The 27,865-nt window shown below is 38.2% G+C and overlaps 2 protein-coding genes across 10 annotated transcripts in view; both read left to right on the top strand.

Annotated features, from left to right (window-relative positions):
* RANBP6 (RAN binding protein 6) overlaps window positions 1–5,902 on the top strand; it is a 31,761-nt gene extending 25,859 nt beyond the window's left edge. For 5 of the 8 annotated variants that reach the window (XM_045563862.1, XM_045563866.1, XM_045563863.1 and 2 more), the window contains one exon: window positions 449–5,902. In XM_045563862.1, the coding sequence (XP_045419818.1) occupies window positions 1,299–4,616 (3,318 nt within the window). In that variant the 5' untranslated portion in view covers window positions 449–1,298 and the 3' untranslated portion in view covers window positions 4,617–5,902. The remainder of the gene's footprint in view (window positions 1–448) is intronic. The other 3 variants (XM_045563864.1, XM_045563868.1, XM_045563869.1) reach the window with 2 other exon arrangements.
* A 2,254-nt stretch (window positions 5,903–8,156) lies between these two features.
* The window catches only part of KIAA2026 (KIAA2026 ortholog), a 90,779-nt gene continuing 71,070 nt past the window's right edge, over window positions 8,157–27,865 (top strand). For both annotated transcript variants that reach the window (XM_045563870.1, XM_045563871.1), the window contains exon 1: window positions 8,157–9,105. In XM_045563870.1, the coding sequence (XP_045419826.1) occupies window positions 8,510–9,105 (596 nt within the window). In that variant the 5' untranslated portion in view covers window positions 8,157–8,509. The remainder of the gene's footprint in view (window positions 9,106–27,865) is intronic.

Here is a 27,865-nt window from a genome sequence, read left to right on the forward strand (position 1 = left end):
TTGGTGATTCTGATACACACCAGAGTTTGAGCGCCATTGTTCTTCATTAGATGTGGTAGTGGAACAATGACCATTGTTTTTATTCTTTTATTTTACTTATTTTATAAATAGTTTTATTGTGGCATTATTTATGCACCATAAGATTCACCAACTTATATTGTACAACTCAATGGTTTTTAGTACAATCACAGAATTGTGCAACTGAAACTGTGTTTTGCAAATTATTAAAGGGGTGCAAGGCAAGACTGTGGTAAGGGCTAAAACTTTTCAGGGGCACAAGCCTAGCTGAAAGTAATTATAGTAATCTGCCACTGTCCCCCTGTTTGCTTCTCTATAATTGCTACTGTGGAGTCACATAGCTGGTGGTCATAAAGATTCTTAACTTTTTTCGTAGATAACATCACCTTTTCAAAACCTAAAGGTAGTTTCTGAGATAAATGTCTTCCAGGTCTGGAGTTCCAGTGGATTGGATGACCCACCCGGACCGGCAGCCCAGACCAAGAAACTGACTCAACTGGAATTGTAACCCCAACCCAGTAACAAAGTCAACACAAGATTTTGCCCCGATTGCCTAATCCTTTGCCCGCCAAGCTATCTTTAAAAAACCTTGTCTCCCAAATTCTCAGGGAGGAAGATTTGAGGAATTACTCCAATCTCCTGGCTTAGCGAGCTGCAGAATTAAACCCATTCTCTGCTGTAACACCTGCTGTCTCAGTGTATTGGCTTCCTCTTGGGCAGCATGGCAGTGAACCTGGTTGTGCAGCAACATAACCATCACCACAATTTTAGAACATTTCATCCCTCGGAAGGAAACCCCCCAACTGATAGTAGTCATTCTCCGTTCTCCCTCCCTACCCTCCAGCCTCTGGCAACCACTAATTTCTGTTTGTATGGATTCACCTATTCGACAACTTTCATATATAACGTAATCATACAATATGTGCTCTTTGTGATCGCCTTCTTTCACTTAGCCACACTTTCAAGATGTACTTACTGTTTTACAATTATCAGGATAACACCAGTATGGTTTAGAAATAATGAAGGCACTCATTATCTCATTCTAATACAAACAAATCTTTTTTTTTTTTCTCCTTCTGCAGGTGCCTTTTCATTTGATTGGAGAACAAATAGAGCACGCTATCGCCCTCCACCCGCTCCCGCCTCTCTCCCAAACCGACTCCCCGCTTCAGGAGCACCGAGCGCCCCCGCCCATCCCCGCCGGCGCCTTGCTTACGTCACCGCTGCGAGCCGCAGCCTCCCTCCCTCCCTCTCTGTCGCGGCAGCTTTGACAGAACGCGATGGCGGCGGCCGCGTCTGCAGGGGTGCCGGCGACTGTGTCGGAAAAGCAAGAGTTTTACCAGCTTCTGAAGAACCTAATCAATCCAAGCTGTATGGTGCGGAGGCAAGCGGAGGAAATCTATGAAAATATCCCAGGTCTGTGTAAGACTACATTCCTCTTAGATGCCGTCAGAAATAGAAGAGCAGGTTATGAGGTGAGACAAATGGCTGCCGCACTGCTACGACGGCTTTTGTCCTCTGGGTTTGAGGAGGTCTATCCAAATCTGCCTTCTGATGTGCAGAGGGATGTCAAGATTGAGCTGATACTGGCTGTTAAGTTAGAAACACATGCTAGCATGAGGAAAAAACTTTGTGATATTTTTGCGGTGCTGGCCAGGAATTTGATAGATGAGGATGGCACTAACCACTGGCCAGAAGGTCTGAAGTTTCTTATTGATTCAATCCACTCTAAAAATGTGGTTCTATGGGAAGTTGCACTTCACGTTTTCTGGCACTTTCCTGGGATTTTTGGGAACCGAGAGCGACACGATTTGGATATCATCAAACGGTTGTTGGACCAATGTATTCAAGATCAAGAACATCCAGCAATCAGGACTTTATCCGCTAGAGCTGCAGCTGCATTTGTACTTGCTAATGAGAATAATATTGGTCTTTTCAAAGACTTTGCAGACTTGCTTCCTGGAATCTTACAGGCTGTGAATGACTCATGCTACCAGGATGATGATTCAGTGCTAGAATCCCTTGTTGAGATTGCAGATACTGTACCTAAGTACTTGGGTCCTTATTTAGAAGATACTCTGCAGTTGAGTCTGAAGTTATGTGGAGACTCTAGGCTTAGTAATCTCCAACGACAGCTGGCTCTCGAAGTAATAGTGACCTTGTCTGAAACTGCAACTCCAATGTTGAAAAAACATACAAATATTATTGCACAGGCAGTTCCTCATATATTAGCAATGATGGTTGATCTACAAGATGATGAGGACTGGGTAAATGCTGATGAAATGGAAGAAGATGATTTTGACAGCAATGCAGTTGCTGCTGAGAGTGCATTAGACAGACTGGCTTGTGGGCTTGGTGGAAAAGTTGTTTTACCAATGACCAAAGAGCATATCATGCAGATGCTTCAGAGCCCTGACTGGAAATACCGACATGCTGGATTAATGGCCTTATCTGCCATTGGAGAAGGATGCCATCAGCAAATGGAATCAATTCTAGATGAAACAGTTAACTCCGTTTTGCTTTTTCTTCAGGATCCTCATCCAAGGGTAAGGGCTGCAGCCTGTACTACACTTGGACAGATGGCTACAGATTTTGCACCTAATTTCCAAAAGAAATTCCATGAAACAGTGATTGCAGCTTTGTTACGTACCATGGAAAATCAAGGTAATCAGCGTGTGCAATCACATGCAGCTTCTGCTCTTATTATTTTTATTGAAGACTGCCCCAAGTCATTGCTAGTTCTATATTTGGATAGTATGGTGAAAAGTCTGCATTCCATCTTGGTGATTAAACTTCAAGAGTTGATTCGGAATGGAACTAAGTTGGCCTTGGAACAACTTGTGACAACCATTGCATCAGTTGCAGATACAATAGAAGAAAAATTTGTTCCATATTATGATATATTTATGCCCTCACTGAAGCACATTGTTGAGCTTGCCGTTCAGAAGGAACTCAAGCTTCTGAGAGGAAAAACTATTGAGTGCATTAGCCATGTTGGTCTTGCTGTTGGGAAGGAAAAATTTATGCAAGATGCATCAAATGTGATGCAGCTATTGTTGAAGACACAATCAGACTTAAATAATATGGAAGATGATGACCCTCAGACTTCTTACATGGTTTCAGCATGGGCTAGAATGTGTAAAATTCTTGGAAAAGATTTTCAACAGTACCTTCCACTGGTTATTGAGCCTCTTATTAAGACTGCTTCAGCTAAACCTGATGTTGCTCTCTTAGACACACAAGATGTGGAGAATATGAGTGATGATGATGGCTGGCAATTTGTAAATCTTGGAGACCAGCAAAGTTTTGGAATTAAAACTTCAGGACTTGAAGCGAAAGCAACTGCCTGCCAGATGTTAGTTTACTACGCTAAGGAGTTAAGGGAAGGATTTGTGGAATATACAGAACAAGTTGTGAAGCTCATGGTTCCTTTACTGAAATTTTATTTCCATGACAATGTTCGAGTGGCAGCAGCAGAGTCCATGCCTTTTCTCTTGGAATGTGCAAAAATTCATGGCCCAGAGTATCTTGCACAGATGTGGCAATTCATATGTGATCCCTTAATCAAGGCTATTGGTACTGAACCGGATACAGATGTACTCTCAGAAATAATGAATTCTTTTGCAAAGTCCATTGAAGTAATGGGAGATGGTTGCCTTAATGATGAACACTTGGAAGAACTGGGAGGAATACTGAAAGCAAAACTTGAAGGGCACTTTAAAAACCAAGAATTGCGACAGGTTAAAAGACAGGAAGAAAACTACGATCAACAGGTTGAGATGTCTCTGCAAGATGAGGATGAATGTGATGTTTATATTCTGACCAAAGTATCAGATATTTTGCACTCATTATTTAGTACTTACAAGGAAAAAATTTTACCATGGTTTGAACAGCTACTTCCATTAATTGTAAATCTAATTTGTTCAAGTAGGCCATGGCCAGATAGACAGTGGGGATTGTGCATATTTGATGACATCATAGAGCACTGCAGTCCAACCTCATTTAAATATGTAGAATATTTTCGGTGGCCAATGCTACTTAATATGCGAGATAACAACCCTGAAGTCAGGCAAGCTGCTGCTTATGGCCTGGGTGTTATGGCACAGTTTGGTGGAGATGATTATCGTTCTTTATGTTCAGAAGCTGTTCCATTGCTGGTAAAAGTTATTAAGTGTGCAAATTCCAAAACCAAAAAAAATGTCATTGCTACGGAGAACTGTATCTCAGCAATAGGGAAGATTTTGAAGTTTAAGCCTAACTGTGTAAATGTAGATGAAGTTCTTCCACACTGGCTATCGTGGCTTCCGCTGCATGAAGATAAAGAGGAAGCTATTCAGACTTTGAGTTTTCTCTGTGACTTAATTGAAAGTAACCACCCAGTTGTAATTGGTCCAAATAATTCCAATCTTCCCAAAATAATCAGTATAATTGCAGAAGGAAAAATTAATGAGACTATTAATTATGAAGATCCTTGTGCCAAACGCCTAGCTAATGTTGTACGTCAGGTACAGACTTCTGAAGAATTATGGTTGGAATGCATATCCCAACTTGACGATGAACAGCAGGAAGCCTTACAGGAGTTGCTAAATTTTGCTTGAAGCCCATTAGTATCACTTGAATATCTACCATAAAAGTAAAATACAAATAAGTGTTGTGAGTGGATTCTATTACAAATGAGAGAACTGTTTTCTCCCTGCTAAACAGTTTATATTTCTTTGCCCTGTTTCTCCAGGTTTAGTCAGTGTTACAGCCTTCTGTTTACCTTGCATGTTTTATCTTCTAAACACAGATCTTGGTGATAACCTGTGCTTCCAGTTGTCTTAGAATGTTTGTCACCTTTCCCCTAGTTGATGTCAAGTATATAAAGTGTTGCTATTTGTTTGAACTATTATTGATGTTGGGCAAGCAGTATACTTGGTGTCAAGATGTCATGCTGACTATCACAGGATGCTGAGTCAGGAAGATAAGATAGAATTTCCGGGATGAACATCTTTGGAACTGTGATGAAGGATATAATGGCAGGCTTATCCCTCCTTGATAATACTCCTAGTATTCATGGTAGTAATGGGAGGATGCTGGAAGTGGGAGAGAGTTTTGAGATACTGCAGTGGATGTGGGAGTTTTCTCTATAATGTATGTGAAATGTTCATAATGTACTCCTGAGAACTAGGTGGGACATATCCATATTCTGGTTCCTAAGGTGTCCTGCTGAGAGTTATGAGAACTTTTAAATCTCTTTAGCTAGACTGGTCTCTATTTTTTTAAGTTATCTAAGACTCCAAGAATCATGGTTACTGAAAAGGGAGTCCTGGTATGTCTAACATTGGTAGCATGTAACATACTGTAACACAGTGTTTGACAAATAATAAGCAGTCAATATTTGTGGGAGTCAGTTTGGTGTTATGTGTTTCAGCAGTGTATTGCTTTGTATATGTATGCCATTTCTCCCCCCCTACAAAGCAGCTCAACAAGAAGAGAAGCCCTGACAGAATAGGACTTAAATAGATTTCTGTTTTAAAGAATTTCCTAATAGATTCTACAGTAGCACTGAAGAGTATTCTACTGTAAAAGTGAAAGGGAAGCAAATATAATTTTATCTTTAAACATGAAAAAGACAACAGCTTCAAGACTAGTAATTTAGCAGTAGATATGGAATGTAAGAAAACAGTTCTATAAATTTAGGGTTAATTATATTAATTAGAATGTCTTTAATGTCGAGCTTTTTGTAGGGTAGAAAAAAACTTTCTACTCAGCAAATCATTGATTCAAAACTTAAAATTTACAAATCTATTGTGATTTCCTGGGGCTATTGTGAGTACTGTGTATGTGAAGTATTTAGAAAATATTTAAGACCTAGTAAGTGCTCAATAAATTGTAGCTGTTACTGCTGTTGTTTATACCTCTGTTGTGTTCTTTTTTATATTGGAATTCCTCTTACATTAGAATTTTCCCCCTGCCAGTTCAGATGGGCAAGGCATTTGGGCTATTGTGGACAGGGGTATAAAGTTGAAATTTTAAATATGCATTCCATACAATTATTCATTATAAATGGGGAAGAAAAGAAAATTAAGGACATTATGTATAGTACAGTCACAATTTTAAGTATATTTCAGATAAGTATAGATGAATGAATAGAAAAATCCCACCTCAAAGTATTAATAGAGGTTTTCTCTGGGTGGTGGAATTAAATGGCAGTTTTTCTTCTCTATCTATATTTTCTAATTTACCTACAACCAACATATTTATTGTATAATACAGTTTTTAAGATTAAGGTCTTGATCCTGCTTTCATAGTAGCTAGGATTGCTATCATTCTTGGCCTCTTCATGACCTGGAGTTGAGGTTCCTTCTACTCACCTGCACCTTTCTCTTTTATATACTTTCATTAAGAAGCCCTTGATCAACAGTTCTAGCAATTCCTTATACTCTTGTGCATGAGGAACTGGAAATTCTTCCAGATGATTTGGAATTAGGCACATGGAGTTTTTGAAGTATGAGAGACCTAGATATTAACAGCAATTTCAGCAAATGACTTTCTTAACCTAAGTGTCAGTTTCCCCATCTGAAAAAATGATAATACCTAGCTTATAGGATTGTTGTGAGAATTAAAGGAGATAATGAATACAAAGTGCTTAGTAGCACAGGGTTCAATACATGGAAGCTATACTGTCTGAGAGTCATGAAACAGGGTTGGTGGCTAAAAAAGAGGAGGGCAAGGGGATATTTGCTTGGATAGGGTAGGCTCCAGACTCTTGGGCTTTGCCAAAGGAAATGAAGGATGTCCAGTCAGACACCTTTTTTAGTTGCCAGTTGCTGAAGTGGCAACTGGTCTCTGCCTTCTTGTGAGCTGGGGTACATCTGTGGGCTCTAAGGGAAGAGAGAATCCTGTAAATGCCTAATGTATGTCTGATGAGATGAGGGGAGACCTTGAATACTAGATAATGGGAGGAAGTGTGGAGGAAGGGAGTTTCAATACCCTAAAAACTCAAAAGTGTTCCCACTTACTGTTTTATCTAAGACTGATACATAAATTTCAAGCAACAGAGTTCTATGTATATAGGAAAAGTATGTGCATGTTTCAAATAGAACATCAGAGAATAGTAATATCTGCTTTATGGAACCATTAATTCCTTCCCCCAACTCAACATGTAAATTAAGTGAATGACGAGTCTACTTTTTAGCCATTATTTAACCAGAAATTTAAAAATGTGTAGTGAGATTGATTGTAAGGCCATGCAAACGACTGTTTAACTTTGTAAGCTGAGACTTGAAGTATTTGGAGACTGCTTTCAGTCCCAGGAATTTTTTTTAAATAAGGTGCCGTTCCCTTTCCTTAGTCTTAGCAGATCTCAAGAATCGAGAAGGTGGAAATTTTTTAAAAATTTTAATGGAAAACATGGGATTAGTTTACCAAATATGAATTCACGTTAAGCTGGGGACAGGACTTTTAGAAACTAGTTCTATTAATCACCCCCTTTGCTTTTGCATGTGAACATATGGTCGAGTCCTTGAATTTCCTCTCTAAACTTTTTAAAATTCTGGTTTATATAAAAGACCCGCAGTCACAAGGGAGGAGAGGTCCTAAGGGGATGTCACTCTGCTGTCGCCCTCCCAGGAGGCGGCGAGTAAAGCTACGCAGGCGCCTTGCTTCCCCCTCCACTCCGCCCCTTACATTCGTCCACGAGCTGATTACATCATCGGTCCGCGCTACCTACCTGGCCTCCGGGCCTGTAGCTGAGCTGAAGCGCTAGCTTTCGCGCAGCGGGGAGGAACGAGCGGGGCGGGGATTGCCCTGCTACGCATGCGCACCGGGGATGGCGACGGTGCCTCTTTCTTTGCCTCTCTCCACAGCTCTCCCCAGCCGGGGGGAGCTGAGTGCCCTCCCCTTCTCCCCTGCCCCTCCCCTTTCCCCCTCCGCCCCCGCCCAGCGGGGCTTCTAACTGACAGTTGTCGCCAGGCCCCGTCCGTGCGCCGCCTCCTCCTGCCCGGGTCCCCCGCAGGTAGAGAGGGGCGGGAGTGGGTGTGAGGGAGAGGAGGAGCCGGAGCCGCCACTGCGGCCCCCACTGGGGAGGCGAGAGGAGACCCCCCCCTTTCCTCCTCGCCCCCTCCCAGCCTCCCGCTGGCCCGGGAGGGGGTGGGGCGCCGAGGCCGCCGCGGCCCGGTCGGGCCTGGCCGGTGACGAGCGGGCGGGCGGGGCGCCGAGGGGTGAGGCAGGCCAGGGCCGCGCGCGCGCCGCCGCGGGGGGAGGGGAGAGGAGGGCACCTAGGCTCTCCTCTTCTCTCCCCCCTCCCCGCGCGCCATGTAACCCCGCCCCGCCGGCGGCGAGCTCGAGACCCCCGCGCGCACCGAGCCGAGCCGGCGGCTGGAGAACCGGGCCCGATGCGGCAGGGGCTGCGCAGCTCGGCCGAGCCGTGAGCAGCGGCCCGCGCTCACTCGTCCTCCGGCACCTCAAGCGGTAGCGCCACACCGTGTAGCCTAGGCCTGCCGGAGGCATGAGCGTGCCGGAGACGCCGGGAGAGATGGAGCCGGCCGGGGAGGAGGAGCGGCCGCCACCGGCGGCCGAAGAAGACGACGAGGAGGAGGAGGAGGTGGCAGCGGCGGTCCCGGCCTCAGGGCCGGCCCGCGGGAGGAGTGCCTCCTCGCTGGAGGACGCAGACGACCAGGAGGAGGAGGTGGAGGCGATGGTGGTCGGAGGCGGTGGCTGCAAGGAGCAGGAGCTGACCTACGAGCTGCAGCAGGGCTACCGCATCCTGGGCGAGTTTCTGCAGGAGAAGCACCGGGGCCTCACCGCCCCCTTCCTGCAGCCCTTGGGGGGCGTTGCCACCGGGGAGGAGGAGGTGGCCGAGGGGCCGCGCAGCGGGGGCCGGGGCAGTCGCGCCTTCTCTCAGCAGCCGGGGCAGGGCCTGTGTCTGCTGAAGATGGAGGAGAAGTTCGCCAGCGGCCAGTACGGGGGCATCACCGAGTTCGTGGCGGACTTCAGGTTGATGCTGGAGACGTGCTACCGCCTGCACGGAGTGGACCACTGGATCTCCAGACAGGGCCAGAAGCTGGAGATGATGCTGGAGCAGAAGTTGGCGCTTCTCTCTCGGTAAGCAAGCTCCGTCCCCGGTGGGACTGACAGACTGACACAAACACACCCTCACACGTGTCCGAAGATGGGTTGGGCCAGGGGCCGGGGGCGGCGCTGATAGGTGCTGAGTCGGTGCTGGAGAGCCCCGGGGGGAGGAGCAGCGCCGGGCTGGGGCCGGGAGGGGTGTGGTGGGTGTGGGCCGAGCGCCGCTCACACCCGGGCGAGGAGGAGCTGAGGAGGAAGCCCCTGCAGAGCGCCTAGGAACGGGTAAAGTTTGTAGATGGAAAGTGAGATCGGGTAAAGTTTGTAGATGGAAAGTCAGATCGTTTCCGTAGGAATTACACGTGTAGGCAGCGGAAAAGTTTTCGTGGGATGAGAATTGGACCCGCAATTACATGCTAAAACTTTGAGAGAGTTTTAGCATGACATTTTTAAGAGTTTATTGGATGGACTATATCTAGAAAATAACTTCGATGCATGTAAAAAGGCGGTTGTTTCAAACTATTAAAAAATAATTTTATCTTTTTCTATCCTTTTCGACCGTCGGAGACTTATGGAATGTTACTAAGTGGCTTGCGATTGCTCTGGCGTTCTTCTGATATTTTCCTCTCTGTTTTATCTGAGGACACTGGATTTTTGCAATAACAAGGAATGCATCAACACAAAATTTTAAGAAGTTTAGACATTTGTGTTTATTCTAACAGAAATCATAGGCAATTCAGATGGTACTGTACTCTTGGTATATGCCACCTGTGTATCCGATTATTTTTCTTTAATAAGAGGAAGTGATGTCACACAAGAGGATACTAAAATAAGTGTATTGTTTTGTAATCATATAGTTGGTAGCCAAATTAATTTCTCAAATGTAAAGTTTTCAGGAATAGAAAAATAATTGAATGTTGTTGGAATTGGTAGTTGAAGTGGGATAGTATTTTGACTAGCTGAGTGAGCTTCACCAAGTCACTTAATCTTTTTGGCCTCAGTTTCCTCATCTGTAAAATGGGGATAATAGTACCTACCCCACAGAGTTGCTGCGAGAATTAAATGAGTTAGTAAATGTGAAGTCAACAGTGCTGGTTGCATAGTTAGCCTAGTGTAAGTGTTAGCCTTTATGAGTAGTAGCAGTAGTTGAATAAAATGAGTATACATTTCATATTTGAAAATGACCATTATACATGTGCTTTTACAGAATAGCTCCTAAAAATTGTGCTAATTTTTTGGTCCTTGATTTATAATTGTAATTTAAAAATAATGTATTCATCACTGCTTCCCATATGCTGTTTTCAAGACCATCAGTGATTTTTTTTTTTTTCGTCACTAAAAGCAGTTAACATAGCGCTTGACTCATTAGGGGAGCTCTCATTAAACTAAGGAACCTCTTCTTGAATCCTTTCATAAAGTAGAATTATTTGGTAGGAGAACAATTATTCACACATTTGCTTTTAAATTATTTTTAATACTTTATTTAGTGATTTTATGCTTCTGCAGTATGTTTGTTACTCTTGTCTCCACAGTACATTTTTGCTATGACTCACATTTAAAAAAATCCATTCACATGTCATTGTTTTTAAGTAGTACAATATACTCCAAATCGATAACACAAAATTTTAGATCTGAAAGGAACCTTAGCGTTCATCTAGTTCATCTAGTATTACAGATGTGGAAACAGGGATTTAGAATGAGGCAAGAGAATGGCTGCATGAAAGTGCTAAGAGATAGCATATGGGTTTAAATGAGTTACAGGTGTTTTCAAAATCTCTGTGTATATAATAAATATTTCTTAGTACTACAAAAGAGTGGGAAGACTATTTCTCTTTTACATACAAGTAAATTTGTAAATGCTTAGAATCATTCACAATGGCTAATGCTCAGAATACTGTATTTCCCTGTGATCTAATAGCATCCATACTTAGAAATTAAACTTACAACATTGTGTAGTATATAAATAATGTATTTCTGACATTCTTAGGGCAGCGGATAAAATTTTTGCATTTTAGTAGCAAAAAAGTAATATGATGGTCTCAAATAGATAAAGATTTAAGTTCTTCACTTTTTTGTATTTGATGTATTAATATATGCAAACACTTTTTAAATATGTTTGCTTGATCACACTTGTGGATACTAGGAAATCATTTCTTTTTCTATACTATACTAAAATCTGAGTCATTACTAAATAGGTGCTTTGAGTGGGCATGATTCTGAGAAAAGCATAGGTTACAACTGTTTGGAATGCAATTAGGATATATTTGTTCCAGAACAATATTCTATAGACTGTCCATGTGAATACGATTTTCAGCAAATAGATAACTCAGATACCTTATTTGTAAATACCTTAAAATGGTATGTGGTATTTTAGTAAGAAAACTAGTGAATCACTTAGATATTATCATTTAAATTTTCTGTTGTCTTCTGGAATATATTTCTAAAACACTAATTTAACTCTTAATGTTCAAATTGTAAGAAGATTTTACAGATGCTTCATATACTACGGAGCCTTCAAGTAAGCAATAAACGAAGTACATTAGGTAAAGAGCATCCACAGTATATTGGAGACTTGCCCAGTAGCATTGGTACCTTAGACATGTCATATAACTTGAATCTCAGTTTCTTCATCTGTGCAATGAGGGTGTTAGGCTAGATTAATTGATTTTGCAAGCATTTAAGTATCCGCTAGAACTAGGCATTCATGTTCCTGAGATCAAAAGACAAGTTCCCTGCCCTTAAGTGGTTTACAGTTGAGTAGGGAAACAACACTTAAAAGGATGATGATTCTATAATGGATGTATGAACAAGGTACAAGAGAAATTTAGAGGAAGGTGATCTAAATTTGAAGGGGAAGGGGTGGGCGTCAGGATAGCAAGTGAGAGGAGGGAAGAAGGGGAAAGAGACTAGTTTAAAACTGTCATAGAGATACTTATACCGATTCTTGAAGATGTTGAATATTACTACTGGAATTTCTAGGATGATATGACGGGGACATTCCAGAATGCACAGTGCAAGGCACGAAACAGTGTAAGTGTTTTTGTATGCTTCAGTATGGTCTCCAGAGTAGTCTCTGCATCCTGGGAAGTATGCAGGATGATCCGTTGGGGTGAGAGAAGAAAGTATTAGAACTTATGTATATTCTATTGTTATTTTTCTTTTTAAATTTCTGGTTTTGATTTACTTTTTGTGATGTTCGTACTAGTAATACATACATATAATCTGTAAATAATTTCTAAGTATTTATAAAATATATTTTTTTCCAAAGAACTGAGACTAAAATTTAGGTGTGCTCTTTCAGTTTCCAAAGGCTGATTGATTTCCCAAATGAATTCCAAATTGAGGTACAGGCATGTGTATTATCTTTTTCAAAAGTGACACTACATTTTGAAGATTCTAACACATCTTTTTTAAAATTTTAATGTTAAAAATATAGTTTGTAACCACTGATTCCCGTGGATACTATTTTTTCTATTAGACAATGTATCTATTCCCAAGAAAGTTATATTTTAGAAGGGATCTCATTTGTCCATTTGAGGCAACTGTGAGAAAGTAGCAATTAGCCTTAGAAACAAAATCATCTAAGTGAAAAGGAATAGAAAATGCTTACCTCTAGGATGCTGTGAATAGAACTTTAGAAAATGTCAAATATTACAAGAATTTTGCCTCTTCCAAAACTGATTTTAAAATGATGGTATTTTCAAAAGCTTTAGGAATATTCCTTAAAGCTTTAAAACTAGGAAAAGATAGCTCTTCCTAGTTTTAAAAAGCTGCATCCCCAGTGACCTTAATAGGCTGTATTTAAATTTTTTATTTTGACCATTTAAGATAATGTTTTGGTGAAATTAAGCTTGACTATGATATATCTTTGTTAAAAATTATTTTTGATTTCTACATTGTTACTGTTTTTTTTTGTTTGTTTGTTTGTTTGTTTTTGAGACAGAGTCTCACTCTGTTGCCTGGGCTAGAGTGCCATGGCGTCAGCCTAGCTCACAGCAACTTCAAACTCCCGAGCTCAAGCGATCCTACTGCTTCAGCCTCCCGAGTGGCTGGGACTACAGGCATGTGCCACCATGGCCGGCTGATTTTTTCTATATATTTTTAGTTGTCCAGCTAATTTCTTTCTATTTTTTCAGTAGAAATTGGTTCTCGCTCTTGCTCAGGCTGGTCTGGAACTCCTGAGTTCAAATAATCTGCCTGCCTTGGCCTCCCAGAGTTCTAGGATTACGGGCGTGACATTGTTACTGTTCTAAAAAATGTTACATGTATGGGATAAAAAGACTTTCTTAAAATATAGCTAAAGGTTATTTAGTTTTGTAGTTGCTTTTGAGTTGGCAGAATATTTTTGAGGGAGATGAGAGTATAAGACTATCCTCATGAAGCCTCAGAAATTTAGAAATAGAGGTTGCCAAGTACAAGTAGTAATCAAATTAAAAATGAATTTTGTAGACTGATTTTAATCCTTAAGTTAAATTTGAATTTTTATTGAATCACTTATACTCAAGATCAAAACTCAGAAATTAATTGGAAATTTTAACAAGATGCTATTTCTCCAATAATTTAACTCCTCCCACTTCCCATTGGATTCTGTAATTCTCTATTTTTTGTATAAATCTTTGAAAATTGGGCACCTTTGGTAATAGAATCTGGATTTGCCTCTTGTTCAGAACTATAGAATGTTAGAGTTTGATATTCCATATAGTTCTACTTATTGTAGTAGCTATTCTTAAAAAAATAGTGTTTAGAGAAGATTCAGAAAGAGTTTAGTTGCAAGTGATGAAAGTATGAAGTTCAATTGACAAGATATTTATTGAACCCTTGCTTTGTTCTAGCACTTGGGGCACAGTTTCTGCTCCCAATAGCTTTAAAAGATGATAGAAAGAAACATATATACATGTATGGTAAAGGTAAAATATGTTTAAACCATGATTCTCAAACTTGTTCCATTGTCAGAACACATACAAATAGTCCTATTTGCACAACACCCTGAAATATGATATCATTAGTTGTATCATATGATTTTTTTGCTAGATGGTCTAAAAGGTTTAAAAAAAATTATGGGAGGAAGCCCTTAATTAAAGAAATTCTATTACATTATTTGTTTTTTCCCCTACAAATTGGGAAAACATAATCACTTTTGGATTTTAGGTGCTAAATCTTGGTTCAGCTTATGAAATGACTATTCTAACGGAGCATACTTTGAGAACTACTACTGTGATGAGCTATATTATGGGGTGTTTGGAGAGTGCAGAGTAAGCATAACTACTAGGGGAGGGCAGCTGGGATTAAAAATATCTTACTAGATTTTATTCAAGAGGTTATAGTTTTTGAGCCAGGTTTTAAAGAGTGGGTAGAATATTGATAGGTGAAGATGAGGAGCTCATTGAACAGTTATTTGAACTATTTTGGTGCTTGGTAATATGTAAAGCTCTATAGATAGATACAATGATAAACATGACTTTGTCCCTTACTTCAAGGTGATAGGTAAACAGAAACACATAATTAAAGGTGTACAGGCAGGGGAGTATGGGGTATTCTGGGAGAACAGTTTATACCCAATGGTTAGAGAGCAGAATGATGAGGACCTGTAGTGGCAGATAAGTCTAGAAAGACAGACGGGGGCCAATTATGTAGGACCTTGAATGCTTGCTGGGAGACTAGAATCTAGGCAGTGTAGATCCATCACAGATTTTGACTAAAGGTGTAATGTGATGATTTTTACTAGTAGTATTTTGAGTTTGAAGGCAGAAATGAAAGAGAATAAAGGAAACTAAAAGGTTATTGAGTTAATTTCATCAAGAGAACATAAGCAGTAGGAATAGAAAGATGGATGAGGGTACAAAAAGGGTAAATTCAGCAGGTGCAAGTGGTAAATGTCAAGCTATTAAATGTGGCATGTGAAGGGGAGGATCATGTCCAAAATGAATTGGAGTATTTGAGCCCAGTTGATGGTGGTGCTGAGGGAACAGAGGAGGAGGCATTCATTTGAGGAAATCCAGCTAAGAATTATTAGAAAGGTGCATATGGAGCTCAGCATAGTGATGAGAGATAGCAATGATTAATTAGGGGTTAATCTGCCAAAGGATGATGGTTAAAGAAATGGGAGTAAATGAGATTGTCCAGAACAGAGTCTATCTAGTAAAAACACAAGGGGCCAAAGGCAGAACTTTGTGTAAGGATTGACTGTCTTCAAACTGCAAAGAAAAAAAGATTAGAACAATTATGATTAAAATGTATATAATGTACATTGATCTGAAAGGCTTAATTGAACAAAGGCAGTTAATGAAACGGAAGAGTTTATTCTGGAATAAGTAAAAAATATTATTTGAAGTATACTAAACTTACACTTTAATTATTTAAAGAGATTTTTGTTCCATTTGAAAATATTAATTTGAGACTGATTTAGATTTAATATAATAAAAATGCCCTAATAGATCCTAATGTATTTTGCCTTATAGTCTGTTTCTCATTGTATTTGTACCCTTGTATTTATTTTTATATCTCAGAAGAAAAGTGCAGCACAGAGGAAAAACCATGTTTTGGAGAGAAGATTCAGTCCCTTTCATAGTTATATTTTAGCTTTCAAATTATCTTCAAGCTATCTCTCCATAAGGTTAGTGTTGCCCGAAACAAATAACAGCCATTTTCATTTCCCAGGAACTTAAATAATAATATGAATCTTTAAAATTCATTTTAAATTACTTGAAGTTCTTTTTTTTCTTTTTAATTGGGAAAGACTAATAAACCCCAGTGGTAATATTATCTATCACCAAACCCTTTGTTATATCATCTTCCCCCTGGGACCTGTGAATGTTCCAGAATTAATCATGCTTTAAAATCAGGATATTAAGTACATGCACTTTGAAAAAAGATCTAAGGAAAACCAATAAAATGTTAATAGTGGTTATTGCTACGTAACCCCAGGCATTTTTCATTTTCTTCTTTTAACTTTTCTGTATATCCTAGATTTTCTACAATATGCTTATTAATTTTATAGCGAAAAATACATTTTATTGAAAGGAAATTAATATTTACAATTTTGAATAAACTTTATAGGTAAAAAATTGGGTTAAAGTAATGTATCATTAAAGCTGTAATACAGTAGTAACTATGGGTGATTTTTAATTTTCCCTTTCACTCTTTTTAGTTTTTAATTTTTTTCTTCAATAACAATGTATTTACTGTTATTTTTTATAATACTATTCAAGGTCTAAAATCCACCAATCTCCTAGGTGCAGTTTTAAGGACTTGGAATAGTTAATGCTGAGAACTCATCCCAAACTTTAGTATTTAAACCTTTTGATTACAGCCATCTGAAGGTACCTTCAGACAAAAACAGCTTTCAATAGTGTCTTTTATATATTTTTAAATGTTAATATGTCTTAGAATTCACCTCTGTTCATTTCTATGTAGTTATTCCACTAAAAGATAAAATGAGAATACATATTGAGATAAGCCAGGTTAAGGTAAAACTGCTTGACTATAAACTTCGTTATACTCTTTAAGTACTTTACTAATGATGCTTTTCTGTGAGAATTTAAGCCTTCTGTGTTAAAATCAGTGAAAAAACATTGCCAAGATATAATGCAGAAAGTATTTGAATTGCTACTTAGCACATGAAGCATTTTGGGGATCTTCTCTTTCGAAGAAAAGATAGCTCCCTCCCTCAGATACATCTCATTCGCTAGACAAATTTTCTTTCAAATGATAACATCCCAATTATAATAGCTAGAGTTTTAGTTTGCAGAAGCTTTAAAGGTTAGCAGTTTTAAAAAAAAAATTATAATCTACTAGGCTAGTATAATACATTGACTTTTATGGTAATGGTACATTCTCAGCTTTCTGAAGTCAATTATCAGAAAGAAACTCTACCAGAGAATATGCACTCAGATAGCATATTGGAATTATTCTCCCAGTGGCATTTCATGTTTTATGTTTTTAGAACTGCTTTTCAATTTCAGTGGTAGATTGCCTAACAAATATGCTAAAGGATACCAGAGTTCTGCTAAAGATACAATTCCTAGTGAATTCAGGGAGTTTTCTCATGTTTGCTCTAAAAATAAGAACTAAGTCCACTTCATTTTGCATGGAAGGAGAGAAACAGACCATCTGGAAAACTTATTATTAGGTCATTAAATATGAAATGTCCAATTTTGAATCAAAGGTTTAGTTTATTATATCTCAAACAAGAAGCAGTACAATTAAAGTATGTGCCTAAGCTATCAATACAGTTTTGCCATCTTAACCGTAGCTGGCTTATGCCAGCAGCAAAGAAGCCTAGAGAGTGAGTGGCAATGAAATCGTGAAAGGCATTTTCCACAGCTTGTTGAGAATTGAGTATTTTTCCTTGCAAGAAGTGGTCCAAAGTCTGGAAGAAGTGGTAGTTTCAGTTGGTGCAAGCTCTGATGAATACAGTGGATGACAGAGAGTTTCCAAGTCCAGCTTCTGTAGTTTGAACAGTGTTGTTTTTTGTGACATGTGATCTTGCAAGAGGTCTTGCAAGAGGCCTGTTTCTATTGACCAATCTCTGCTGCTTAATTGCAAGCATCCTCATCATTTCATCCAACTAGTTGCAGTAGATATTCACTGTAATTGATTGACCAGGTTGCATGAAGCTGTAATGGATAATACCAGTGTTGAACCACCAAACAGACACCGTTAGTTTTTTTAAATTAATATTCGGTTTTGGACTGTGTTTTGGCACTTCATCTTCATCCAACCATTGTGCCGAACACTTGTAATTTTCAAAAAGAATCCATTTTTCATCACATGTCAGAATATGGTGTAGAAATGGTTCATCTTTATGTGTGACGGCAAAGAAAGGCTAACTTCGAGGGTGATTTCTCTTCTGACACTTGTTTAATTCATCGGTACCCATCTATCCAGCTTCTTTACCTTGCCCATTTGTTTCAAATGGCCCAGTATTGTTTGAACAGTACCATCAAACCTTGCTGCTAATTCACACATAGTTTGAGATGGATTTGCTTCCACTACACCTTTCGGTTCATTATCCACCTTGGTCTCAGGTTACCCACATGACTGATTTTGAAGATTAAAATCACCAGAATGGAACTTCTCAAACCATTGATGTACTGTGTGTTCATTAGCCACGTCCTTCCCAAACACTTTGTTGATATTTTGAGCTGTCTGCGCTGCATCAGTTCCATGACAGAACTCATTCAAAAATAACATGAATTTTTGATTTATCCATGGTTTCAAAAAATTGCTCCAAAAATAAACTTTGAAAGGTAATCACAAGCCAAAATGTACATTTGAAAGAATGAGGATGTACCTTCACAATTTTAAAAAAAAGTGTCAAAGTGAAATGTCAGCGATATCAACTGTCAAACTTACTACTTAAGGAAATCGGACATTCCATACTTAATAACCTAATACATAGAAATATTTTCCCTTAAGGAAATCGGACATTCCATATTTAATAACCTAATACATAGAAATATTTTCCCACAGAAGCAGTTACAAATATAGATTGTTACTCTGTTGGCCCAAAAGCCAAACATTTAACATATGAACTACTAAAATTGGAAGGTAAAATATTAGGAAATAATCAATAAACAAAATTGAAGTCATGTTTTATATTTGTCTTGAATACTTTTGCTTGTACTTGATGGAAAGCATGTTTAAATTTGACTCTCTTACCACAGATACACTCTTTTCCTGGCTCCCTCGCTTTCTTCTCTGATGCTGCCTTATCTGCAAGCTTTTCCAGATCACCCATTCTAAAGTAATATCCCTCTCCCTGGTCATTTGTCTATCCCCTTTAACCTCCTTTATTTTTCTTCATAGCATTTATTGAAACTTAAAATAGATTATTTAATTATATATATCTATTTTTCTCACTAGAATATAAAATCTATGAAGGCAGGGACTTTTCTGTTTTGTTTGCTGCCTTTTGATTTTTATGAATGTTGACTTAAAATTAAACAATAGATGGTTGTAAGTTCTAAAGGACATTTTCAAAGGCTTTGGGGGCATGTTTCTCAAAGGATGTTTTCTAGATCCTCCAGCATCAGAATGGTGTTAAAAAACAGATTCCTTGGCCCCAGAGTAGCATATTCAAATATAACTCAGAATCTCCAAGTGAGTATTAGGAATCTACAGTTTTAATAAGCTCCCTGAATGATTTTTATGCACAGCAAAGTTTGAGGACTGATGCTTCAAGATGTACTACCTCTGTTTCATGTTTGATTTCAGTTCAGAGTTTAGAGTTTCTCTTTCACCGCAGTATGTTTTCAGCACGACTTTTATACTTCATCAACCCTTATTAGCATTGTTTTACCATATCACAGCAAAAAATGTTTTTCTTAATAACAAATATCCAGTCAGTGTTCGTATTTCTAATTGTTTCAAAAGTTAGAATTGTTAAATTTTTTATATAGTTTGATTCGTAATACAGTAAGTCTGTACATTGTGACTGATTTGTATGTCTTTTAATTTGTAGATCTCCCTTCTGCCTCTTTCCTTCTTTTCCCCCCTCTTCCCTCCATACCCTTCCTTCTTCCCCTCCACACTCCACCCCCTTGCAGTAAAATCATATTGAAGAATTTGTTTGTCTGGCATTTCCTACAGTCTTGGATTTTGCTGATGGTGTACTGTTCCTTCATCCTCTGTATTTCCTATAAATTGGTAGTTGGGTCTAGAAGAGTCATTAAATTCAGGATCACTTTGTGGGGAGGGGCAAGACTACCTCAGGTAATGTTGTGTTCATCAGGTTCTGATTTTACATTTTAAATCAATTATGAGTTATTCAATTTAGCATGACTTAATTTTGTGAAATTTGTTGAATGGTAACTTTATATAAGAAGGGTTTTGTTTATTTTCTGTACAGTTAAAATTCATCTATTGAACTTTATATGGCAAGTAATTTTTTTATAGTTTCATTCTCCAGTGGAGTTTATAATATGAATGTAATTTCCATGGCAAGTTACTTTATCTATAATCTGACAAAATTGGTTTTAATTTAGAGTCATACAAAAGCATGCATTCTATGAGTAAACACTATTGCATAGGGCCAATATGTTAAATAGCATCAAAAGTTATTTTTAAAAAAGACTCTGGGCCCTATTCCCAACCACTTGTATCCATTTAAACTTGTTTGTGTGATCTTATATATCAGCCTTGGATAATAATGCTACTCTGTTTCTCATGTGATTTTCGGGAGCAATGAAAGAGATCCAAGGTTAGCTCTTATAGCAATGCTTTGCATATTGTCAGCTAAAGTATATTAATTGACCTCATGGCCTTTTGGTTGATTTTTAAATTTTGTGTTTCTCTTTTATAGCTCAGGATGAGTTCCAAGCCTTTGTAAGGTTTGAAGTTTTTAATCAGGGTTCTATAACTGCCCCCTTCTCCAAATATAGTATGAAAAAATGTATGTGTGTGCGTGTGTGCACACCCACATGCAGTGCACATTTTAGTTTTTCTAGGGAGAGGGTGAAAAACTTTATCAGGTCATCAGAAGATTACAGATCCAAAAAAGGTAGAAGTTGAGACTGTGGAATTAAGTTTCCAATAAGGTGTTGTTTAGTTAAAGTGGAGAAAATTCCAATTAACTAAATGAAAAAATTAGACCTTTAACAAAAATAACAACAGAGAATCTGAACAGTACTTGGAGATAAATATTCTTATGTTATGCCCATATTTATACTGTTGGGTATTTAGACTTAGCTTAAGTCTGACCTTTAAGGAATAGTTTTTCTCTGCATTAAGTTAGAGGATGAAGGTCTTAGAAATAGCCCTCTTGGTATTCTAGAACTCTGAAAGAGTTAATATATAACTTACTGTACTGGAGCCATCATACCTTTGTGAGTAAAGTGAGTTTAATTCTTGTATTGCCAGTGACACTTGTGTGTTGAGTAAGATAATGGTTTTCTCTAGAATTGCATTCATTGGCCATTAACTTCATCAAATACAAAACAATTTCACAAATCTGGAGTGCCCTCTTCTCTCCTTGGAAGCCTCTTTCCTTTTTCTAGGTCTAGGGGAGTTCTAATCATTTGAGGACCAGCTCAGATGTTACCTCCTCTGTGAAGCCTGATACAGAATTAATTGCTTTTCCCCCCTATACTTCATGATTATTATTCTTCCTCTTCCTACTCCCCCTCTCCCTCCTCCTGTTTTGTTTTTTTTTTTTTTAAGGTTGGACCTTGTGGGTGGGGCCTCCATGATTCTTTGTTTTACATCTGTGTATAGCAGCGGTCCCCAACCTTTTTCGCACCAGGGACTGGTTTCATGGAAGACCATTTTTCCACGGACTGAGGGGTGGAGGGGATGGTTTGGGGATGATTCAAGTGCATTACATTTCATGTGCAGTCAGACCTCTCTGCTAATGATTATCTGTATTTGAAGCTGCTCCCCAGCACTAGCATCACCACCTCAGCTCCACCTCAGATCATCAGGCATTAGATTCTCATAAGGAGTGTGTAACCTAGCGTGTAACCTAGATCTCTCGCATGTGCAGTTTACAATAGGGTTCACGCTCCTGTGAGAATCTAATGCTGCCACTGATCTGACAGGAGGCAAAGCTTATGTGGTGTTACAAGCGAGGGATGGGGAGCTGCTATAAATACAGGTGAAGCTTCTGAAGCTTCACTGGCTTACCCACTGCTCACCTCCTGCTGTGTGGCCAGGGTCCTAATAGGCCACGGACTGGTACCAGTCTGTGGCCCTGGGGGATGGGGACTGCAGGTATATAGCACTTAGAAACAAAACATTGTGTTAGGGATGAATCTGTCTCCCCATCTGAATTTTTATCTCTGAATTGTGATCTCTGTGAGGACAGAGGATATGCCTTATTCGCCATTGCATCTTTAGGGGCTTGGGTATACATAATAGTTATGTTGTAATTCTTGAATTAATGAAATGATGAGCATATAATAAAGATCATATGAAATTGTGTTACCATATTAAGTCAAAATTCCTGCATCTTCTTTATAACTTAGCGGAGTTGTTAACTCTTTGGGAAAACTTCTGTGCCCATCTCTTCGTCCCTCTTCTTTCGGCATTGGTGAGGTGTATTCCTCTGCTCTTACAGTACCATTTGGATTTATATTTGTATTGAAGTTTTTGAATACCATGGTATTGTTCTTAGCTGTCTACATGTCTGTTTGCCTCACTCAACTTTAGGATTTTCTTGGGCATTTTTGTATCTGTAGAAGCTGGCTCTTCAAGTACAAAAGAGCTCAGTAGATATTTATTGAGTTGAACACAGACGCCGTACCCTCCCTTAAAAGGTGAATACAGTATTCAAAAGCATAATAGAAGGTAGTATGTGGTTAATGTGGTAAGACAGGTACAAGTTCATTTTAGTCAATATGTGTTCACAATGATTATTATTTGATAGGCACTATAAGGGAGATTTAAACATGAATATGGGAAGACAGAAGTAGATAAACTAAGTTGGTATAGAGGATATTCCAGGCAAAAGAATAGCATATTCAAAAGTGCAAAGGCAAAAAAGCCACTGTGTATAGCTAGGGAATGGCTAGAGTGTAATTATATATAGAAAAGTAGTGACAGGTGTGACTGGGAGGGCCAGATTATGTAGTCAGATCACAGAAGGCCTAATATGCTGTGCTACTAAAAAGAGCTTGATATTCCATATTAGGGAATTACTACACTAAAGACTTTTAAGCTAGGGAATTATAAGGGACACATATGAAATGAATTAGAGAAAGAGAAAACAAGACTCAATTTGATTTTTTTCCTCATATCTTAATTTTCAATTTCTATTCTTTTGATTTACAAGTTTAATAAATTGTATTTGACTTTGTTTCTTTTAGATTTGGTGAAAATTTTTATATATATATAAATGTATCTGGAAAAATTTTTTGTATATTACAGAAATCCTAGAGTAATGCTAGAGAGAAGAGAAAGACTACTTTCTTTTGCCAACTTTAGATAATATGCTACATTTACATCTCTAAATAATTTAGATTGGACTTTGTTTTGTTTCTTTAATGGAATAATTTCAGTCTTCTCCTAATTCTGAGGAAAAAATTATGTTAAATACATAATTTTATCAATTTTTTCTACCAAGTTATTTTTAGCAACTTTGCCAATAACCAAAAAAAAAAAAATGAACTATGGCAAATATAATTAATAAATTGTGAACACATATTGACAATATCAATATGCTTAATTTGACAGCTTAGTTTTTATAGACACAAATCTATATCTGTAACACAATTTAATACTTACAAGAACATAGTCTTATGTAACACTGCTAGTAGAAGATATTTAGAAATAATTAAATATGATACTATTTCATGGTGTTCCACAGAGTACCAAACAAGTAGAAGAACCATTTATATTCTTCAGTTTATCTAAATCCCTGATTATAGTGCAATTGCTAGAACATTAATGAATTCCTCTACTTATTAATTCCAAAAGAAGGAGTTTGGTTGATAGTAAAATTTAAGTTAAAGGCTATTAGTTATATTTAAGACTTTTTCATGGAACGAGTACATAAATTATAGGATAACTGAAATCTCTTTAACTTTTTTATTAGCAATTTAAATACTTTTTCTACTAATAGTTAACATTTATTCATTTCTTTCCATTTGTTAAACAAACATGCTTTTTGAAAATTTGGAAAAAATAGAAAATTGTCAAAAAATTAAAATAAAAAATTACACATCCTATCAGAGGTAACTACTTGTTAGCCTTCTTTATCTGATATATACACATATGTTTTATTTACAGAGAAAAATATTAAATACAAAATTTGGATTTGCCTTATATATATATTTTTATATCCTATTTATAACCTATTGATTTTATTTCACTTATATGAATATTATTACATGTGATTTTTGTTTCAGCATTTTCTGTTAAATACTAACAGGATAACAATAGTAGGACCATGTAGAAGAACAGCAGTAAGATCCTGTACTGTTGTGTTTTTTTGACCTTGTAGTTTTTTCTTCTAAAAAATTGACTTTCTCCATGTGGATTATTTTGTTTTATTTGGCTACCAACAAAAAAAATAAAATGAGAGAACCACTTTCATTTAAAATTAGTCTCACTCATTAAGAAGTAGGTTGAGGCCATCAGAGTTTGTGAGTTTTATAGTAAGACTATACCTTAAAAGTATTTAATGTGTAAGGTCACACAAATTAGCTAGCTTTCTAATATTTTCATTACTGTGTCATATAACTGTACATTTCAACAGTGATGATGATTAATTTACCAATATAGAGCAAAGAATAGAAAAAGAACTTGTCTTGGTTGTCTTTAATACACAGAAGCCCAGCAGAAATTTTTGTTTGTTTGTTTGTTTTTGAGACAGAGTCTCGCTCTTTTGCCCTGGCTAGAGTGCCATGGCGTCAGCCTAGCTCACAGCAACCTCAAACTCCCGGGCTTAAGCAATCCTTCTGCCTCAGCCTCCTGAGTAGCTGGGACTATAGGCATGCGCCACCATGCCCAGCTCATTTTTTCTAGATATTTTTAGTTGTCCAGTTAATTTCTTTCTATTTTTTAGTAGAGAGGGGGTCTCACTCTTGCTCAGGCTAGTCTCGAACTCCTGACCTCAAGCAATCCTCCCACCTCGGCCTCCCAGAGTGCTAGGATTGCAGGCGTGAGCCACCGTGCCGGCTCCAGCAGAAATTTTGAAATTACTTTTTATTTATCTTAATTTTAATAATAGTTAACATTTATTAAGCAGCACTCTATACCAGTCTGAAAGGCTTTACTCATATTAAATTATTTAATCTTCATAATAGCTCTTGAGATAATTAGTAATTCAGGTAACCTGTTTTACAAATGAAGAAACTGAGGCACAGAAAGATTAATTTGCCCAAACTAATTAATGGCAGAACTTGGATTTGAATCCAGGCAGTTTGCTCCATAGCCCGGGCACTTAAATCACTGTGCTAGTGCTGCTTATGAACAAAAAGCTATAAGGATTGAGAGAAAAGAGTCTTTTTGCTGAGAAACAGACTGAAGAGAAAAGGATCTTAAAAGATTTCAAGGACTAGGGGGCATTTAGACACTTGTGGTGGTAGGACTGACATTATTTGCAATATAGATTATTAAACATCATTTTGAGGCTGCACTTGGTGGTTCACACCTGTAATCCCAGCACTTTGGGAGGCTGAGGTGAGAGGCTTGAGGCTGGAGTTGAAGACCAGCTTGGGCAACATAGCAAGACCCTGTCTCTAAAAACAAACAAACAAAAAAAAAAAACCTTTCCATATAAATGACATTTAATTTATTCAAGTTGACTGATGAGGAAAAATATGTATATATAAATCATTATGTGTGTAAAATATAACTTTTGGAAATCTAAAGGATATAGTTGAAATGTAACTTCGATATACATGGACTCAGTCCAGTGATTAGTGTTTGTATTCTTTTTTTTTTTTTTTTTTTAAGAGACCATGTCTCACTCTGCCCAGGCTAGAGTTTAGTGTCACAATCATAGCTCACTGTAACCTCAAACTCCTGAACTCAAGCAATTCTCCTGCCCTAGCCTCCCAAGTAGCTAGGACTACAGGTGTGGGCCACCACACCCAGCCAACTTTTTAAAAAATTTTTTGTGGGGACGAGGTTTGCTGTTTGCCCAGATTGGTCTCAAACTCCTGGCCTCAAGTGATCCTCCCACCTCAGTTTCCCAAAATGCTGGGATTATAGGCATGTGCTACCATGCCAGGCCAGTGTTTGTATTCTTAATAGTTTATTAATTTAAAAAATAATCTGTGCATCTGGTGACACATATTAAATCTCCTTCTCTCACTAGTCTCCAGGTCTCCTACTGTTAAAAGACCACTACTGTTAATAGTTTCTTATATCCATTTGGGTGTTTTAACAAACTTTAACATGTTCAAAACTGAACTTTCGTTTTTTTTGTTTTGCTTTTTTACTGAGCTTAGTCTTAGTACATTCTACCATCTACCAAGTTGCTCTGGCCAAAAAACTACCATTTTTTATTGATTCTTCCTTTTGCTCTCCCTTTTCACTTATTTCCCATATTAAGCATATCAACCAGTTCTGACCTGTCTACCTGCAAAGTGTATTTTAAATCTTGTCTTTTTCTTTCTACTATCACAACTTCAGTACAAGCCATTATCATCTCTTGCCTGGAATACTGCTGTAATTTCCTGACTTGTTTTCCCCGCTTCTGCTTTTTCCTCCTAAAGTCCATTTTCTACCCATTAGCCAGAGTGAAATTGTAAAAATGTACATTAAATGAGTCAGTACTCTGCTTAAAGTTAAGTGCTCATTGACACTTAGGTTATAGTAAGAAGTTTGCCTTTCTGTATTTCCTGCATACTTGCCAAACCATTTCTTACCTCAGGGCTTCTATACTTGCTCTTTCTTTTATCTAGAGCGTAGGACCCCAACCTTTTTGATACCAGGGACTGGTTTCATGGAAGACAGTTTTTCCACAGACTAGGTGGTGGGGGGGATGGTTTCGGGATGATTCAAACTCATTATATTTATTGTGTAGTCAAACCTCTTTGCTAATGATAATCTGTATTTGCAGCTGCTCCCCAGTGCTAGCGTCACCGCCTCAGCTCCACCTCAGATCATCAGGCATTAGGTTCTCATAAGGAGCATGCAGCCTACATCCCTTGAATGTGCAGTTTACAATACGGTTGATGCTCATATGAGAATCGAATGCCACTGCTGATCTGACAGGAGGTGGAGGTTATGCTGTGATGCCAGTGATGGGGAGCAGCTGTAAATACAGGTGAAGCTTCACTGGCTTCCCTGCCACTCAGCTCTTGCTGTGTGGCCCGGTTCCTAACAGGCCACAGACCAGTGCTGGTCTGTGGCCCAGGGGTTGGGGACCGCAGATCTAGAGCACTCTGTCCTTTGCAGAACTTACAGTATGTAACTTATAGTTAGAACTTATGTATTATGTATGCATTTGTTTACTTTTTGTATATCTTCTTTATATCACGTAAGCTCAGTGAAAACAGAAATCTTGCCTATAAGTGTTGATACCAACACCTACTTCACTACCTCTGCTTTCTTAGTAAATATTGAATGAAGGAATAAAACAAGGAATGAAGGAAAACAAACAAATGAATGGATCTGTCTGGAATTTGTTTTAGTGAGGAAGTGAGATTGAAATCCAGCTGTACTTTTTTCCTCAAATATCCAGCCGGTTGTCGCAACATCACTTTTCTCCTTTGTTTTGAAATACCATCTCTATAATACGTTCCTGGTGTATTTGGATCTATTTTTGAAGTTTCTCTACTGTGCCACTATTCTAATGTTCCTCTTCTTATATTAAACTTCCTTATTACTATGACCTCAAAATACTTTTTATTATTGTTATCTGGTAGAATGAGTCCTCTGTCAAAACAGTTTTCTCCAGGACTTTTTCATGTTTTATTTCTTTATAAGATATATGGCTTTTTAATAGTATAGTAGGATCAACATTTCCATCACCCATGTTTTGGTCACTTGGCGTAAGAAATTATGTGAGAAAACAATAGAAATTACTAGTTTGTGGGGAATACGAATGATATTCTTCTCATTCATGAAATGAAAGATGAAAAGAGAAGTTGATAGTGTTACTGATTTTCTAAGGACAATATAGTATCCACTTGCACATCTTCCTAACTTCAATTATGTCTTTAGCTCTTGCCAGGTCTCTATATCTCTTTGTTAAGACCTGTTATTTCAGGTAGGCAGGGACAAGACTCACCCCAGCTTTTCTCTCTTTCCTCTTTGTGTCATTGTCTGAATCTGAAAGTGTCCTGAATTTATAATATGCTGCTTTAAAGCCTCATCAATGGTTGACAAATAAATAGTGGAGCTGGCC

This window comes from Lemur catta, chromosome 10 (assembly GCF_020740605.2).
Source record: "Lemur catta isolate mLemCat1 chromosome 10, mLemCat1.pri, whole genome shotgun sequence".
NCBI lineage: Eukaryota > Metazoa > Chordata > Mammalia > Primates > Lemuridae > Lemur > Lemur catta.